This window comes from Diorhabda carinulata, chromosome 12, assembly GCF_026250575.1.
Source record: "Diorhabda carinulata isolate Delta chromosome 12, icDioCari1.1, whole genome shotgun sequence".
NCBI lineage: Eukaryota > Metazoa > Arthropoda > Insecta > Coleoptera > Chrysomelidae > Diorhabda > Diorhabda carinulata.
In genome coordinates this window covers 7,464,989-7,485,145 of record NC_079471.1, presented here as the reverse complement: position 1 = coordinate 7,485,145, position 20,157 = coordinate 7,464,989, and the positions used below count along the sequence as shown (strand labels likewise).

At 32.0% G+C, this 20,157-nt stretch overlaps 1 protein-coding gene across 35 annotated transcripts in view; it reads right to left on the bottom strand.

Annotated features, from left to right (window-relative positions):
- The window catches only part of LOC130899969 (disks large 1 tumor suppressor protein), a 1,257,949-nt gene that overhangs the window by 346,534 nt on the left and 891,258 nt on the right, over positions 1-20,157 (bottom strand). For 3 of the 35 annotated variants that reach the window (XM_057810229.1, XM_057810233.1, XM_057810230.1), the window contains exon 2: positions 4,978-5,255. The exons of the other annotated variants lie outside the window; for them this stretch is intronic. In XM_057810229.1, the coding sequence (XP_057666212.1) occupies positions 4,978-5,070 (93 nt within the window). In that variant the 5' untranslated portion in view covers positions 5,071-5,255. The remainder of the gene's footprint in view (positions 1-4,977; positions 5,256-20,157) is intronic. 35 annotated transcript variants of the gene reach the window in all.

Here is a 20,157-nt window from a genome sequence, read left to right as displayed (position 1 = left end):
ATGAAAATTCATCCATAACGACCTAAACCACTATAACCTCAAATTTAAAAAAATCAATTGGATAGCAACCAGATCAACAAACTCCATTTTAAAGGTTGTTTGTTAAGCGTAACGAATTTATATTTTTATGAAAAATGTATTATACCCCAGGTAATTTTCGTTTACTTAAAGTGAGTACTGTTCAATGTCTCAGTCCCTGATGATGAATACATATTTAATCGAGAACTTGAAATATATATTAAACAAAGATCACAAGTTTAGTGAGATGAAGGATTTGCGTATTTTCTCCCAGTTGTCTTGGTAGATAATACTCTATTACATCCACTCTTAAAAGGCTTGAATTGTTGACGTAGAGATTACATACTAACTTTATTTTGGTTCATTAAATGACTGTAAACAAATTGGTATTTTGATAAAGTTCAGACAGAGATTTGTTATTTTGTATAATTTTCTTCTCTCAATTTATTTCGAAAAACTAATCTATACATAGCCAATTAACTTTTAATTAGAATTTCATAAATCACGATAATTAATTTAATTTAAAAAACGTTTCATCATAATTTTCAGACTCACCTTTCTCATAAATCTTTTGATATCATTAATAATTCGCAAAAATTCCTTCATTTCGAAACTTATTAATCTTGTGTTATTTGTTGTTCGCTTCTGGAAACTTATAAATAATTAAGTGTTGTAGATTGAGGTAAGAGCTTTCCCGGAATCGGATGTGTCTTGGGATCGTAATCCTTTTATTGCTATGTTCCAGCGAAATCGATAAACTATGTAGAGAAATTTGAATAGGAGAAAAACTCGAAAAAAACCCGCAAATTTAGAAAGGTTCGTCATTAAATCCCGAGAAAATTTAGAAAATTGAAAACAACATTGGCTATTCGTGGAAGCATCATTTGTAGAATCAAACAAAAAGATCGTTGAACATAAAACTTAGTGCATGACAGACGGAATTCAACGTTAATGAATCAAAGGGAAATTCAACTCAAATAATATTCGCTACAAATAGCTATGATGTCAAACTTGACTATAGTTATGCATAAAATTGGAATAATGAAGAGAAGATAAGCATGGCGCCTACACTTCTATTTAAAGAGAGAAATTTTAGAAATTAAAAATTAATTTTCTCAGTTATTATTGCACCAAATTTGGAAAACTTTATTTTGCTGAGCAGCAGAGACTACCACAAAACCCCCTTTCTTATTAAAATTTTTTGAGGGAGTGCTTATAATTCAGAGGGAGTGCTGGCAGGGTATAATATTTTCAAACGATAAATTGTCAACTTAAGATTAAAAATCGAGCTGTTTCAGGTTTTTTTCACATAGTACATAGTAAAGCTAAAATTGAATTTATCACATAATTATGGACCGAATTGTATCATGATACATATTTAAGCACATACACATTCACAGAAGATTTATAAGGGAGAGGGGGCCACTTGTAACAATTTGTCCCTTTGTTTCGTATTTATGAAATCTAGCAGTACTATTTCAATTTAGAACTATTCAACTATCGATCAAATAAACTTTTTATCAAACCTGTAACGATTTTTGGTATAAACGGCTTTAAAAAAACTGACGAGTGTTGTAACAGGCTTGGGGCAACTTGTAACATTAGGAATTGAAAACCAGTTTTACATTTTATAAAGATTTATTTGGCATATTTAGCATAAGAAACTTTACAAAAGCTAAAACAGTTTTCAGTAAACAATTAATCGAACTATGTTGAGCATTTATGTAGAAACAGTTTTTTGAACAAATAAATAACAATAACTTAGTTCATTTTAAAAGCAAAATAAGTGAGTGTTGAATATATTTTATCGATCATTAAGGTCACCTTCAACAACACCTATTAAGAAAACAGACCTTCCTTGGCATGAAGAAGCTATTTTTTCTGGACTTCTATGGCAACTGTCTTTTGTGCGAATGTCCAAGTACTCACCAGAGTTGTAAAACAATTCCATATCACAAATTTAGGTGCTAAAACATTACTGGTAACTTCTCGTGCTGTCCGTTTTCTAGAGCATAGTAAATGGAGACAAGTTTTATTACGAATGAAACCAAAATGGGAATATAATGGACAAAGGATCTGGAGAGAACCAGGTTTTTAACGGCCACTCAATGTTCTCCGCGAAGCTGCAACCTATCAAGAGAGTACCGCAATGTTCTGATGCAGAATAATGGAACGATATTACACTCTTATATATTCTATATGTAACGATTAAGGTAATGTTCATGGAATGCAATTGAAAACTCATTATTACGACAGCAATTTACAATTGTGTCAACCTACCTCAGACTTCAAATGGTTGGTCACAGCGGCGTTGGAGGAATCGAACAATATTTAACCATGAACTATCTATTGCTTGATTATTTTATTGCGCAGACATTTCAAAATACTGTGAAAAGTATAAACTCAACTTATAGAATGACTTAATTCCACTATTTTGTTTCAAGAGCCGTTTTTATGTTATTATATTGACAAGAAACTTTGAATGGCCTTTCATCTATTTGATGATCAAGTTTGACTTGTGAATAATTACAAATTCGATGTTTATTTTCTATGGTCAGTTGAATTAAAGGATTATCACCTCCTCAATTTTCTTCTAAATGTTGGAGAGAGAGTACATGTGTTTAATTTTCATACCCTGACGATTCGTATAAACTGGCCTTCTTCTCAAAATAATGGCGCGTGGAATTCAACTTACGGAAATTGAGCAAAAAAGAATTATGGGCTTAAAAAGAGGATGAGCTAAAGACAAATTGCTCGCTCCAAAGGAGGGATCAAAAAATTTTTAAATCGTGAGGCAGGCAATTACATGAAAAAGGAAAGAAGTGGAAGACCTCAAAAATTTTGAAGGGGTTTGAGAGGTATCTCAAAAACATTATCTTGGTTAGGAATGGAATCACAAATCTCATTCACACAATTTGCAGCGAATACTGCAAAGAATCAAGTCAAGTTTTGTTTTCAGCGCTTGGGATTTTTCAAAATAAGTCAAAATAAGCTAGAAATAATTACTTGAAATGTCTGGAGATAGCGAATCAGTCATTCCATTTGAAGTAAGAGAGTCTGCGAATGCTGGTAGTTCAAAACTTGAGTTCAAGAAGTAGATACGCTATGGCCTACTAATAGTTTGAAAATGGTTCGATCTGAAAAATATAAAGAACGTCCAAGAAAACTTGATACTTGTTTATTTTGAAAATTCAATACCATTAGGGGCGTCGACTTTGTAGACTACATATTTAATGTTGAGATCTGGACTCACCGTGCGCATTGACGATGTCAAAAAGTACATTATGTTTTTGCCTTGGCAGAAGAGATGGTCACGCAAATGTGGAAAGATTTATAAAAGAGGCCAAAGACGAAATATTTCTATTTTCTATTAAATTTACGATATGTTTATAAGTTATTATTGAATAAATCTGTACCTTAGGTCGCACCGATAATGGGGATTCTAGAATTACAACTCCAGAAAAGATTTTTTGTGCTAAATTATAATGGAAAATGTGGCATACAATCCGTGGGCATAAATAAATTACCCGCAAAGAATGCTCAGTACCTGGGTCTAACTAAAGTACACAGGATACACAGGACATTGTTTCAGATGCTCGTCAGCGTCTCTCCTGGCAGACTCAGGAGCGGACATTCTGAAAATTAGATCCAAAATCCAACAGTGTCGCTGAAGGCTATTTTAAGCGTTGATTAGAAAATAAGAGAAGAATTTTAGAAAATATTCTGGCTCAACCCCTTGTCATACATGTAAATATCTTTAAGAATGTTGTTTCCATTCTTTATTAATATTAAAATGCTATTGAATTAAAATACTGAATTAATTGTCAGTTTTTTCTGGTAATTAATAAATTAACCTTTGAGTTAAACAATTACGTACAGTTTTTACATAACTACTCTCCTAATGTTAGTGAGTGACTTAAAGTGTCATATTTGATAGCGGAATTAGATAAAATAAATTACCTAAAAACCAACAAAAAGCAATAAATTTCTCATCAATCTTACTTTATCTGATAAACATTGTACCAGCCATAAACCAAGTCAAGAAAAAATAGCTGCCTTATGCCATGTCTTATCTAGGTGCATTATTATAAATATAAATCTTCTGTGCGTGTGTATGTACCTACATTCCTCTTAAACGACTAAACCGTTCAGATTCAAAATTCATTTCAAATGTTTATTCCATTAATTTTTATTAATAAATTGTTGTGGATCTTCGAACGTTTTACATCGAATCCGACAGACTCCATTAAAACGATTCAGAAAGTTGAAGCTTATACATAAAAATATCGAATTTTTAATTCAAGATGTGTGTACAGTACAACGTCTGTCAAGTCCTGTAGTTTACTTTATAACCAAATACAACGTCCATTACGTAGTCTGTTGATTTAGAGATCAGATTCGTTCAACAAATGATCTAGATATGCCCAAGGTTACCGGTATTGGATGCTTGGAATACCTCGCATCATATAAACCAGTGATCTGCTCGTTTGTATAAATAAATGTCACGATATATCAGCACTTCATTTAAAGAAAGAGTTGACTGTCACTTTACTGAAAACAATGTAGAAACATTGATAATAAGATGAAAATCCGTTATAATTAGAACTCAGTTATACTAAAATATTCTATAACCAACACTTTTGATGTGAATCAAAACATTACTTCACATGAAGTATAGAAGGTAGAGGTAAGAATGAGTATCTCATATGGGAGAAAGGTTGAAGAAGTACCCTGCTGTATACGATAAATAACAGTTCAAAAACCTTCCAAAATGTCGCTGATGTAGACAAAGTTTATGGTATAAATGTATCAGTTGTAGATGAATTGAAATAAAATTTACTCTGATGCTATGATGGCATTATCCTTATCCAACAATTTCGATGGACTAATTTTCATACACCTCTACCCTCCATAACATAGGTTAAATAAAAATTTCTCGTATAGTTTAGTAATACTTACCAGCATCGGCCATCGTACCATCAAATAAACCTTCGCTCTTCCAAAGAATCTAAATCTTCTTAGTCTCTTCAGTTTTTTATCGTTGAATCCCATACTTTGAGACAGAAACTATAGTCTTCATGATCACTACTGTTTTAAATTTGGTTCACCAGCATTTTTGAAGCCTTTCGTTTTTTTATCATCACTAATAAGTTTATTTAGATTTTTATATGGCTCGCACAAATCGAGAACGTTCAACTTAGCATCATTTTATAAGAATGGAAGGAAATAGGGAAAACCTTAGAAACACACATGAATAAATCTAAAAATGCATATTTTTCTGTATAGAATATTCAAATACTCTACTCTAAGTATGTCAATCTATTTAAGTATCATAAAACTTGACGTGGTACATATGGAAGTATTCAAAATAACTGCTCTTGTAAATGTAATTCGGATTAAATTAGAATCTAGGTAAGAAAAAATGGTAAATAATTTTTATGTACACGTTACTTGAAAGTATGGTAATAAAATCAGCTCATTTTATCGTCAGCTGTTTAATAGGCAGACATAATTGTGCCTGAAGTTCTATAGGTGCCAAGAGTTACTTTTCGTTTACAAATTCTGCCTATTCTTGTTTGTTGCAACCACGTTTTCAAAATTCCCACAATTATGTTTTTTTGTCTTTTTTTCATTTTACGGACACATCAAAAACACCTTATATCGATCTGTTGCCCCTGTATCTTCTTTAACTTACTTATAAAAGATTTGTCTATGGTTGCCCAGGTGGATTTTTTAGTCCTACTTGGAACTTAAAAAAAAATCATTATTATACCTCGTCAACTTGCTACAACTGGATATTAAATTATAAAACGTGAATAGACGAGTAAAATGTACCTGTATGTAAGGGAGTTTGGTTTAAACAGGGTACCAGACGTGAATTGCAAATAAAACTTAAGAAAAAAAAAAAACATTTCAATCCCAAAGAATCTTTATAAATAATAACGGTAGTAAGAATCGACTGAACTAAAGTCATCATTTGATTGAATTATGATGGATTGTAAAGAGGTTGTGAGCAGCCCTGTTCTCCTTAAAATAAACTATAAATTGTCCTACGTATAAAATCTTGAGTAGCTTTGTCAACTGATTTCAGTTTTTCTTAACATGTTTTTCGTTTCTTTGAATGATCCACAGAAATCCCTTTCGTGACTACGATAAATGAAAAATTTATTTACTCCAGTTAATCCAACAATTCTTATTATTTTCCTTTTTTAAACATTCAAATATATTTAGAATAACTGTGTTTGTATATCTAAATCTTTATTATTAAGTTCATACCTGTCTTTATTCTCACTATACTTTTCAATTTCATCGTCTTTCATCGTCTTTATTCTAAAGAACGCCATATTTCTATTTATTTAAAGAAATTTATGAATTAAATGAATCTCACCAAGCGACGACACTGTTTATCGCTGGAATATTTCGGAGTAATTGTGAACATACGCCTTCCGATAGCTTCGGCCAATAGAAATGCATTTATGTTTACGATTCGATATTTTCATTTTTAAACAGTGGAGATGATGAATTTTGACACATATCGATGAAATCCACGTGGACTGACGTTTTGTTAGAGGTTTACCGGATTTTATACAGAGAGTAAACATTATTTTTATGAAATAAATATTGTTCCTCGCATAACTGTCTGAAGCAAATGATATTGGAAGAACTATGAATATTAGACCATAAAATGTGTTATTTTCGGTTCGTTCTCTAACTTCGCATTTTCCCCAATAGCGTTTCGCGATCGTATCAAGTTTCTTGGATATCAGTTATAAAAAAATAGAGTCCCAAGTATCAACTGATTTGTTTTTTACTGCAGAAAGTGTTTGTTTACTTCGTCTAGAATAACAAGACTTTTTCTAAGTACCAGAATATTAAAAAGAGAAGCGATGTGAGACCGTTTAATGAGCCTTTTATTATCAAATCGAGATTTGAGAAGGTCTAATGCTACGTTGTAGTTACACCCTGAAACCTCAAGGGATTCTATTACGTATTTAATTTGTCCCCGTTTGACTATAAGAGTCTGTCGTTGCAAAAATCGTAGGAAATGAATACAAAAATGAGAATATGTTGACCTAATTGTTAGATACCGAGATTGGAAATACCTCCAATTTTGCTCAACGATTATTCCTGTTGTGGCTCGAAGTGATTATAAAATTTTTAATATTATGACAGAATAATCTAAAAGTTTAATAAATTTACCTGAGCTAAAACAACTCTTTGGACTTTTAGTGGTCTTTTTCAATCATAAGCTGTACATAACCATAGAAAAAAATTTGATCTGGTCAATAGTTCTATGTATTAAAGATTACATAGCCGTATCTCAAGATCTATTTGCCAATAAAAGTAAGAAATTCCAAGAAAATCTTCTCGACAAATTTGACCGAAAATACGATTTTAGTTTTGTCTATATAGTAAGTAGGTCCAAGTTATGTATTCTTTACGGTTTAGTCAAGTTGAAACTTACAAGGTGCAGTGTGCAACAGCGTAAACGTTGAAAAATCGATCATTCAACAGATAATGAAAAAACATTAATATTAAATCATTTTAAATCGTTTACAGACAAACATTTACGTAAAATTGTTGAAAACACTGTGAAATTAGTTGGTACTACTCTTGTTGTTGAGAAATCTACGATCTACAGAGTTATTGAAGACGAAAAATGTAGCGAGTTTCAAACAGCAAATAAAGCTCCAGGTAAACAACATTTCAAATAGAAAATTATTTAGAGAAGGAAGGAAAGTACACGCGTTCTTCTTTAGAAAGGAATTTCCGGCAGTAGACAAACTGTTCAAGGCGATAATGAAGCGGAAACTTTTATAACAAATAAGTTTCCGCTGGCATTCCAGAAAGTATATTTTAATAAAAGAAACGTTATTGTAGAATGGACTATAAAAGAAATGAAAAACCAAAGAAGATTTATATTTTATTTAGATGAACCTTACATTATTGAGGACCACACATCAAAGAAGTTTCGAGAAAAAACAATTCTTTTAAAATGAGTGATGTTATTGTTTTTGCAAGCTGCACTTTTCTGACCAATAACGTCACGACAAAAAGTTTTGGGATTTAGAAAAATGACCAATTCATTTGCTGATATTTTTTCATGCCAATGGTGTAGAAATGGCCACATTTCTTGAAGGAATCAGTTTTGTTTCATCACGATAAAACGATTTCCGATTCATCTAGCGTTGTTATAAAAAAATTGGACGAAGTGGGTACGATTTATTCCCTCATACACCATATTCACCTGATTAGATTCTCTCTTATTACTTTATATTTACAAACTTAAACGATGAAATGCGAGTTCTGCTAATTGGTGAGGTGAAGGTTATATTTCGGATGGTTTGAAACAATTGGATATTCATCGTACTCGGTGTGAAACTAAAGTGAAACGGAAATATGTGGCAAAATAAAATATATAAAAAAGCTTTTTCCTCATATGAACGCCTTCCCTCATTTTATCAAGCCTTAACCGGACCCTGTCCAAAACTGATTGATAGATTTATCACCAATATCCGGATTGGCCTTATTTGTTCCTCGGGCTATTTCTAATCAAAGGAACAAAACGACCCTTTTCGGCCATTGTCTTCAACCTGTACACAATCTTGCTTTTTCCACGAGAATTGAGATAAGTTACGCTAGGGCCTAGTCAATTCGATTGCCATTAATTTCGAAAGGTCACAATTCCTTATTGGCACGTACCGCTGTGTCGATATAAAACGTTTGTGAGAACTGCAAATAATGCCAATTTAATTTTTTAAATTGTTTCTGTGTTATATGCCCCTCATTAACTACAAGGGTTATGAACGGCAATGAAAGTAGAATTAAAAAACGGAGAGCGAATAAATCTTGCGAATAGATGTGATTACACAAAAGACGATTAGAGTCAGTTTGAGTTGAAAAACTTTATTACTTCGTATAAATTAATTCCGAGTATAGCCTTTACGACATGACGCTACTTACAGTAGAACTGACAGTGTCTCTTTACAATAATTTCAGAATTTTTAAGGTGGTATCCAGACAGATTTTATCGTCATATTTGATTAAGTGATATCCCTAAAACATCTTTAATGTTCCGTAAGTTATAAATATTGTTATTGAACCTGTGACAATTTCAAATTCTTCTTCAAATTCGGATCGCTTTATTTCCTCCATAGATTCAATTTTTTGAGCATGTCGCCTTTCAAATTTTCACAAAAAGTGAAACAGAAACGAATGAGTTCAAAACAAATTATTTTATTGTTTTTTAAAATATTCGCCCTTGAGATCTATACATTTTTGCATACTCTCAAATCAATCCTGTCAAAATTTCTTCCATTTTGGAGATGATATGATTTTGAAAGTCTTCAACAGCTGAAAGATCCTACAATCTTTAAAACATTTAGACTTTTCCTCGCGTATCTCCACGACCAAACATCCATCGTGTGTTTAGAAAGGCACACGAATAGCACCAACATCAAACTAACGCTAGTATCAGAGGGATTCCCTTGCGACGTAGATTCCTTGCGTGAGTTATATTATCGCTTCCACAACGCGTATGGTATTGGTTCAGCCAAAGTTGAAGCAGATCTTCCCGCTCTCCAGGTGAATGTAAAATTTTTTAGTTAAAATGACGCGATCAAAGAAGCTACCACTCTCTGAAAGACTGACCGATATCATGCTCGGCCTGTTCCTTATTAATATTTGATCCCTAAGACACAAAACAGATGAGCTTTATCTTTTACTAGAGGAGCTTAATTTTCCAAAAATTGTTGCCATCATTGTCCACTAACAACGACTTTTCTGAAATAACACAGTTCAATGATATAATATCTGAGAAAGTTTTCGAATTTTCTATCATCTATCACAAGAGACCTTTATATAGTTTGTATTTACAGAACAACTGACGCTGACGTACATAATTTCTGTCACAAACTACTGACCTTATTGGAGTCCTTAACTCTAAAAAGCAAACTAATTCTATGTGGCGATCTGTGTTAGATTGATTATTGTCATCGTATTCATCGTGTTCTAAAAATGCTTCTCGTCAGTTAGGCCGTATCTAAGATCTATCTAAGAAATAAGCCTTCTTCATCGAGCATAATCTCTACTTCACTTGATAACCTCAATACTCAATACTTTGTGAATGTAGCCAAAAATTTATCAAATTCTACAACTCTGTTTAAATATAAAATACTAACTACCGATCATTTTGGGTTTTTAAGTAACAAATGCACAAATGATGCTATAATCTCTTTCCAAAATAATGTCTACTCTAGCCTAAATAGCCATTCACTCCACTGCAACAACTTTTTGTGATTTTTCTAAGGCTTTCGATCGTGTTAATCATAATATTTTAATTAACAAATTGCAATACTATGGCATCAGAGGAACACCTCTGGCATGGTTTAAGTCATACCTTACCAACAGAAGTCAGCTTGTAAGAGTTGATACAAAGATGTCTTCTTGCAAGCTAATAGAATGTGGAGTGCCCCAAGGCTCAGTACTAAGTCCAATTTTGTTTCTTCTGTTCATAAACTATATCGCCTATCAAGAGATCAGCAACCCTGATCTCACGGCACTTCATTGGACGATACCTAGTGACCTAATCACCCTTAAATCATGATGCGATTCTAGTCTCTGCCTTAACGCTTCTAAAACTGCCTGCCTTTTTTATTAAATAACACCACCATTGACGTCGTTGAATCTGTAAAATTCTTAGTGCATCTTGTGGACAATTCCTTGAAATGGGAGTTATATATAGCCTCATTATATAAAAAAGTAAGTTCCTCTTGTTTTGCGCTGAGAATAGTTTCCAAAGAACTGAACTTATCTATCTCCTTAATAGTTTATTGTGTCCTTATTGAGTCGCCTCTCGGACTAAACAGCAGGGCTTACTGCAGGGATTTCTTTAAAAGATTAAAAATTCTGACTCTTCCTTTCTTATTTATCATTTGAATCCGTTTGTTTAATTCGTAAGCACGCCTCTCCAATTTCAAAAAGATCGGCTGTCCACTTAGGAACGCGGAACGCGACCTTTACTTACCACGCTCAGAATTAATTGAGGGCTCAATATTTTACAATGCAAAAAAATGCACAATCACTTGCCAATTGAAATCGATACAATCTTTTCCTGCATTCTGTAATAATTTGAGGGCATATTTATGGAAAGTTAAATAATATTTAATTCCGGGTATTCTGCAAACTGGTTTAATATTGCTATCAACTAGTGTACTAATTATAACCTATTTCTATTACCTATAATTTTGTTATTCATTGTGGTTTTCTTTTGTATATTGAAATGTTATTTTATTCGTATCTTTCTTTAGATATTTTTATGTTTGTTTTTTAGTTTATACAACCTTTTGTCTACAAATTGTAACTATTTTTTGACAATAAAACATTTCTCTTTCTCTGTTTGTGAGGTGTTGAAAATCGCTGTTCGCGTGTCTATTTTGACAGTGGACAAATAAAAAAAAGTTATTAGGGGATAAATGGATTGAATAAGAGCAATAGGTAATACATTAGCTTTGTTCGTGGATCAAATCCCGGTTCATTTTAGGACCGATCGCATATGTTATCAATGTACTTACTCCCCGACGTGTTGGCGGATGTCTTTAAACGTCATAGTTAGTATGAGTATTATTAAATGTATAAGTTGAAAATATACCAGTGAGTTTGAAGCAATTCATACTGATTGGAGGCCCTTCACCTTCAATGAACACAAAAGATTTGATATATATAAAGAGTGTGGCAGGTAAGTGGAATTATACCCATGTTCTCTCCCTATCAATTGTTCAGATTTACTAGAACAATTCTTCATGAAGATGAAGATTCAACACCAAACATGCGATGTTGCACAGTTGATCTATTGTTTTTAAAAATGTACGTTATTATAAAAGTACGATAATTAGTCCAATCAATGAAAGTAAAAAAAGTGTAAACGGTGTATTTATAACACCGATTTGTATGATAATTTGGATTCAGGTTCTATTTACCCTCTAGGGCTGTTTTTTTTCCAAAATAAGTACTTAAAACGGATGAAACGCTCAGAGCATATTATTACAACATAAATAAAGTGAAATGTGAAGTGACAACGATTTTTTTCAAATAGGGTGGAAAAGACAGAAGACATTATTTTCTTCAGAACTCGCTTAGTTTTGATGCTTGGAACTTTTTAAAAAAAATAAAAATAAAGGTTTTTTGAAAGACTTCAAAAAAGATATAAGTTTTCCTAGAAAAATGCATTGTTTGTCGGTTATTGTACGTAAAAACTTTCCATATTGGTGTTTGAAAATACTAGTCAACTTTCAACAAGCAATAATTCCGTTTGTATTCGGTCTGCATAAATCATAAATACACGATTTTTTAAATTTTTCTACAAGCTACAATTTTTGTCTCCACAGATTTTTCGATTAAGTGCATATTTTTCCACTTATTCGCGGAAAACAATCTAGAAACGTGTTTTTTTTTGCCTGAAAACCAACAATTTTACTCGCGAATATATCAAAAAGTATCGATTTTCAGAAAAAACTTTATAGTAAAAAAGTTGCTTCGAATTAGTCAGTTTATCAATTTCCGCACTTATTTTTAATAAAAAATTTTTCACCCCCGAGAAAGAGTGAAATTCAGCCCCATGCACAAGACAGATTTACATGATAATCGGTGGTGTATGGTATAAATACACGGGAAATGGTCATCGATTGGACTAAATCACTAACAGATCATCTTTACTGATACTACAGTATTGAAATATATGCGTGCATTCTAAGTCAAACTATAATATAATGATAAATAACAAAAAAATAATGCTTTTTACAGTCCACTTTTTCAATATTCTATTTTTAGCAACCATTTTAAGCTTATTTTATAAAATAACTTGAATCAATTTATCGGAATATGTTTGTCGTACGCCACAAAAACTAGGAAAGGAGCAAATGAAACATAAAAAGACGTCCGATTCAGCAAAATTGTGGAAATAGAAAAAAAAAGTAAAATTAATTGTCTAGACGTCCGTTGGGATGTCGTGAAAAATTTGTTTTCGAATTTTGGAAAGCATACGATAACAATTAAATCAATGGATATATATATATAGTGTGGTTTTCATTGATGGATTGCCTCAAAGACAAAAAGGAATTAATTATCCAAAGGAAATGAAAGATTTGATTACTGTAAAAAGAATAAAAGCATTCCAGAAAGTCTATATTAATAGAAAAAAGCGATGTTTTAGTATGCTTTACTTTCAAAACATTATTATAATTTGTAGAAAAAAGCTTGTAAAAACTAAAAAACAAACATAGAAAGAACTAAATCACGATACAAATAAAATAATATTTCAATTTTCCATGCTCTCAAATTATTGGGGAATGCGGATAAAGATGATATAGATGTGATTTGAATTGGCAAGTGATTGTGCATTTTTTTTGCATTGTAAAATATTGAGCCTTTAACTAATTCTGAACGTGGAGTAGGTAGGTAAAGGTCGTGCACCACGTTCCTAAGTAGATAGGAAGGAAGAGTCAGAATTTTCAAAGTCTCTGTAGTGAGCCTTGCTGTTCAATCCGAGTAAATATCTAACAGCTCTCTTTTGTAGTTTGAAGATTCGCTCAAATTGAATCCCACCACATGTACCCCAAAACTGAAGGGCATATCGGAGATGCGACTCAATAAAAGCATAATAAACTGTTGAGGAGATAGATAAGTTCAGTTCTTTGAAAACTGATCTCAGCGCAAAACAGGAGGAATTACCTAAGACTAAAAAATAAATAAGAAACCAAGGGAGAAATATATTTTATTTAGATGAAACATGTATCATGGAGGGAAATACACCAGATAAATTTTGGTAAAATGAATCTGTTACTGATTTAAATCCACCATCAGAAAATCGACGCAGACTGATGATAGTACACATCTCCAGTTTAAACGATTTTGTTCAAGGAGGTTTATTGACTTTTTTATCTACTTGTTCCAGTGACTACCATGAGGACATGTCTTTGAAGAATGGTTCGAACTAATGATAAGTCTTCTTTCCAAGAACTGAATAATAGTAATGGTTGATGCAAGTTATGACTCGAAACTTCTAGAAAATTGCCCACAACCAAGTGGTTAAAGTGAACTGTATTATTTGTGTTGAGGAGAGAAATTTAAAAACTATGAATCGGACCTGGTGTTTTGAAATTTTTGAGTGAAGTAATAGCGTCTGTATCTATGTATTGTAGGCGCCACCTCACGATTTTGACCACTTGTGCAAGAAATGTTCATGTCATTATCGGCCTCTTCAAGTACCTTATATAGATTTTTAATATGTTACTGGAACCGGTTACGGACATCCTGTTTCATAATAGGGCGTCCAAAGCTTTTCACATATTGAGCCGAGGACTGAAGCTTTTATGCTTGTTGTTAATCTGCTTATAGAATTCACGCATTTCGTTGCCACGTTGCAGTTTTTCGAGCTCAAGCAGCGTCCTATCTTGAATATACCATTATTAAACACCTCATGCTTTTAGAATAGTCACATTTATTTTCTAGCCAGTCATTTATTCTCCTATTAAGATTGATTTTTCCACTTTTTAGTTTGATTAGCTATAAAAGAAAAGAAAACGTACTAAAAGGAGAATCTACGAATCAGTACTAATATTCATCTAAGGCTGCGAATCCTGGGTGCTAACAAATTGAAACAAAAAAACTGAGACAAAAAGATACTGAAAAAAATAGCGGGGGTGTGTGGAAACTGGATAATATAAGGAGAATTAAACGTAGTGAGTGCAGTGCAAACAATCGGGCAACAACAAATGAGATGGTTTGGACAAAGTGTGAGAATGAATGAGGACAGAACAATTAAAGTGATATGGGAAATCGAAACAAACAAAAAAAGAGAAGAGGCAGACTCAGAAAGAAATGGAATAGAGGAGTAGCAGAAAGGAGAGACTCAACTGCAGACGGGCTAAACAGGAAATAAATGGAGAAGAAATATCCCCTCCACAACTACACCTATGGTAGAAGACATTGCGGATAAGTTAGTGAGTGGGTAATTATAAACCTATATTTTTTTCGAATTAATGTATTTACATTCTTATAACAACATTTAACCTTTGTAGATATTCTTAGCGTAACAGTAAACAGTAGCTAGACAACATTTGAAGTGGAACTAATTGGTGAAAATTTAGTTCTTTTATCCATTTATCTTAATCAAGTGACAAAAATTTTTTCTGATCGCTAATGGAAACTTTTCAATAAAATTGATGGAATACTTGCTTACTCTTGACGTAATTTCGTAATGAATATATTCTTGGAGCAAAATAAACAATGAACAAATTTTCTTATCAATCCTCATATTTCTAATTTCCAATAATACGGAAAAACATTTAGAAGCCGATGGCTTCAGTTACTAATTAATTATTCTTTTGTGTGACTTACTCTAAAGTTGATGATGACTCAACTATTTTTCGTTTCAAACATTCCGTACGATACAAATGTTCAGAAGGAAATTGGATTTTGTGCAAAGGTCACATCCGTTATTGAAAATGACACGTAGATTCTACGTACGGGATCTGTTTATTTAGGATAACGGAGTTTGCGGAAAATTATGGTTATGGGAAGATTCGGGATCGGCAGATTTTTGTGACTAAAGCAGGTTATGTTTTCACTCCGGAAACAATTTGATAAGATTTGTTACAGAAAGACAATACGATAAAAGATAACAAAAAGTAGTTTGAAATTGCTTGAATCGAAAGAAGGAGGATAAATCATTTGGATCGAGTGATTCTTCTGTAAGATAATTTTAAGATGTATTGACGTGCGTTTTAGAACCAAGGATAGTGGAGGGGTCACATAATAATCAAAATTCGATTAACTATTTAAAAGTTGTATATAAGGTTGCCGTGACACTCGAATAAATACAAAATATGAAAGTGAACTAAGTCGATATCTCTTGGCTCTAGGAGCCTCGTTCGCTTAAATGCCTGCTGGACGATTGATTCGGTCAACACTTCGTTCAAAGGATTATGTTATTTGTACTACGTTAGGTAAGTAAGTTAATAATCAAAGTAGATAAGAAAAACGTGAGCTTTCTAAATAAACATACACCAAGCGAGAATGAAGAAGAAGAAATTAAGAACAGGTATTACGAAGAAATGGAAAGAGTGTATAACACGTTGCCAAAGCAAGTTCAGTATACATAACTAAACGATTGATAATGGGAGAAGATTGATAAACTTTGCAACAGAGATGGGACTTGTTGTTGCTAACACAAAATTCCAATACAGAAAGATTCATGGCTAACCCAAACGATCAGTATTATAACCAAATAGATAATTGTCTGATTCAAAGCCAGTTCATTAATAAGGTTATCGAGAAGCAAATGCAGGCAGCGATAATTTATTAGTAATAGCGAAAATCGAACAAAAACAGGAGGAAACAAAATAACAGTCTCGATAAAGATTTTTAAAAGGAGAAAATCAAACAATAAAAATAAGATATGCGGAAAAAATTGAAAAATGCCAACTCAAATAGAGAATCTTGACAAAAATGATAAATGGAAACATATCGAGGAAACCATAATGAAAGCAATGGATATAATAATACAAAAGAGAGCAAAAAATAAAAGAAGGAATGGTTGGACAAAGAATGTAAGAAAAAATTGTAAACAGGAAACATGAGCTTTCGAATACTTTTGTCTTCATCGTCTGGAAAATAATTACTTAAGATTTCCGGTGATATTTGATATATACTATCAAAAATGAAGTTTCGACTGGCGATGATAGCAAAGAACGAGAATAAAAAGTTTTATTATCTAATAGAGAGACAAAGAGTGAAATTTCACTAATACTCTATTTTTAATATCAACTCTATGGTTCACTTGCACGCAATGAAATGGAAGACATAATACTATTGAAATATATGTGTTTTTGTATTCCTTCTTCTAAAGATTATCGTTGCGTGTTTGAGGATTTTGAAATCTAATTTCCAGGAATATTACGGATCTTTCCAATTTCTCTTGAAAGTGGTAACCAGATCCAAACACGGGTATTATAATATTCTTATTAATTTGTCGTCAATTATTCTAAAATTTAGTTTGCAATATGTGCCAAATCAGTGAACACAGTAAATAATTGTCTCAAAGTTGTTTCATAATAACTTTTCCAATTTCTCGTGAATGGAAATGAGAAACGGTGTTTTTAATAACAGCATGATATTGCTTTTGAAGCAGCTCCTTACTACTTTGACAATTTAATAATTCGAAATTTCCTAACAAATTGTCCGGAGTCCAAATTACCATAAAATCGATTCATTATATCTGACATTCTGCCATCTCGAATTACGATACTGAGATACAATTTGAGTTTGTGATACTACAATTTGATAATTTGAAGACTAAACGACTTGAGAATTAGAAATGGCAGAAAAAATCTGTTTGAAAATAATTGGATGAGTTTATTAACTCCGTAATAAATTCGAATAATTATTATAAAGTTCTCAATTCTTGCACATTCTGCCATCTAGTATCGATAACCCCAACTATTCAACAAAGGGAGCAAAGATAAATAAGTGGTTGGCCTCGGCTTTGTTGGATAGTTATTCGTTTTACAAGGGTTAAAAAGAAAATTTTTCATGCGAATGTATATTAACACCAGCATGAAAAAGTCTTTTATACGAGTAACTAATAATGTTTTTCTACGGCAACAAATCTCTAATTAATTCATTTATTCATTTATATACCACCTATTTATAATAATTATTGATGTTAATTCTAATAGTGTTCTCTGATAATTATTCAATTATTTTGCAGCAACTTCAAAAGTCATGTTGTTAGTCATTATAGTGCGAAACGACAAGCTTTTAGGACTTCTGGAACAAGGAATAAAATTACTGACCTCAATAACTTCCTTTTTGCTTTTAATGTGTCTGGAAGTTACAGCAATTGAAGAGTTTTCGTGAAGGGAAGTTGAAATACCAAAAGAGTTTTTAGCATATTTATAGGAAGTTGTTGCTTTGTCGCTGGAGTTTATAACTAACAGAATCTGGTGTGTAACTTTAAGCACATTTGGAGTAGAAGAAAAATCTCCATGTCTTCTGATGCATACTAAGTATTGATCTGAATCTATCAAGATGATTGTGGAGGTTCTACGGAAACAATACCGTGTATATTTGTCAGACTCAAGGAGCTTCAATTGCATGAGCCCAACTTATTGATGCCCAATCTGTCTCGTACATTTTTCATTTTGTAGATAGTGGTTGTAAGATCTATTTAAAAAGGCAATTAGTTTAATTAATTTATTATACTGTCCAATATCAAGCTTCATGGCCAGAAAAGAACTTTCTACGCAACTGATCTAATTTTATAGTATACAGAGGATAAGTTTTTGGTTGAAATTTTAATATATTTTTTCAATTTCTTATGTCTTAGAGACCTTTTACATATGTTTATGTTTGTAAATCGTCTTCATTTTAGGTTTCTTCTGTTCTAAAATTAGTTTTTCTATAATTTTTGAGAGACAGATGAAAATTTGATGTTCCGACTATCGTCTTTTTCAAAATAAAATAGTTTGTTCAAATTTCAATATACAAATACATACAACATACAAATTTCAATATGTATAGTTAATTTTAGTAGTTAATTTAAAAATTCAAAAACTTAACAGCTTTAATTTGATTTTTATAGTGGTTACCTCTGTATTACATAACCACATTTCTTTCTTTAGTTCATTTTTTCTAAGATAACTTTTATACGTTTTTGTTACTGTCTTGATATCTGTTCTGATTGAAAATTGATTTTGAAACCAGGAAAAAAATTGAGGTTAACACCTATATTAAAATATAACTTGACATTGACAACTTGCATAATAATATTAATCAATAGATCACCTGCAATATGGTTATAAAAATTTAGTTTAATCACAATAAATGATTTTTTCTTAGTTGTTATTTTTTCATAAGTACAAACCATCAATTAAATTATTCATACTTGCATGTGAACCGTTCATCAAAATTATCTCTTTCGTGTATTTAATTCCGTTTCAAGAATTTTTGATTATTTGTTATTGAAAGTATGTTTTTAGATACTACATGGCTTGTTAATGCAGTTTTATTTATCGTATTGATGATCCGTCAATCTATTGTCTAAATAATGAGAGGTTTGTCTTATGTAAACAGCAACACAATCATCATTCATATATAATATTACCAAAGAATTCATAATATACTGATATAGTTCGAAATTTTTGAGTTGGTTATACCATTAATGAATATAAAAAACAGAATCGGATCTAGATTTGAGCCTTGTCGGATACCACTACTGATTAGTAGATTTGTAGATGTACTTTTGATAGATTAGATAATGTGTTTCGAGGTAATATTTGAACTATTCCAAATGCCATAAAACTTCATTTTTTTATCAGACATTCATGATCAATACAATCTTAATCTTTTAAGATATATTACAAAATATTGAATAATGTATACGAGGATATATTGAAAAATTCTTAGCCTACTCAAGAACCAAACAAAATTAGAATGTCAAAATATTTTATTACTCAAAATATTCTCCTCTTAATTGGATACATTTATTACAGCGAACCTGCAACGTCTCTAGACCTTTCAATAAAAAAATGTTTCTTCTTGCTCTGCAAAACCAGACCTCCACAGCTTTTATTACCTCCTCGTTGGAAGAAAATTTATGACCTTTCAAACTTTCTTTCAGTTGAAAAAAGAGATGATAGTCGGACGGGGCCAAATCTGGTGAATAAACTCTTGTATAAATTTAACGCACTACTCTCGACATTATTTATTTATTGATAACTTGAGTTAAGTATAGTTGTCTGGTTTCAACAGTAATTTGTATTAAACCTTGTTTTAGACTGAAACTGTGTTAACACTTTCTTAAAAAGTTCTGATTAAAGCAAAGTTTCTGTTTGAAGCAAACTGTCGATGATAATTGTTTTCATTACATGTATGTTTGTAAGTACATTTGAGAGTATATCAAGTAAAAAAATGAAAGAAATTCGTCAATGGAGGAGGCAGTGCGAGCATCGACTCTCCTGAATGAAGGATATTCAAAGCGATATGTTGCTGGTTTGTCATAAAGACATAATTCCAGCATCAGTCGAGCATCAAGGGTGAAAACGTTATACTAATCAAATTGATTATCGTTTTTTGAGACAA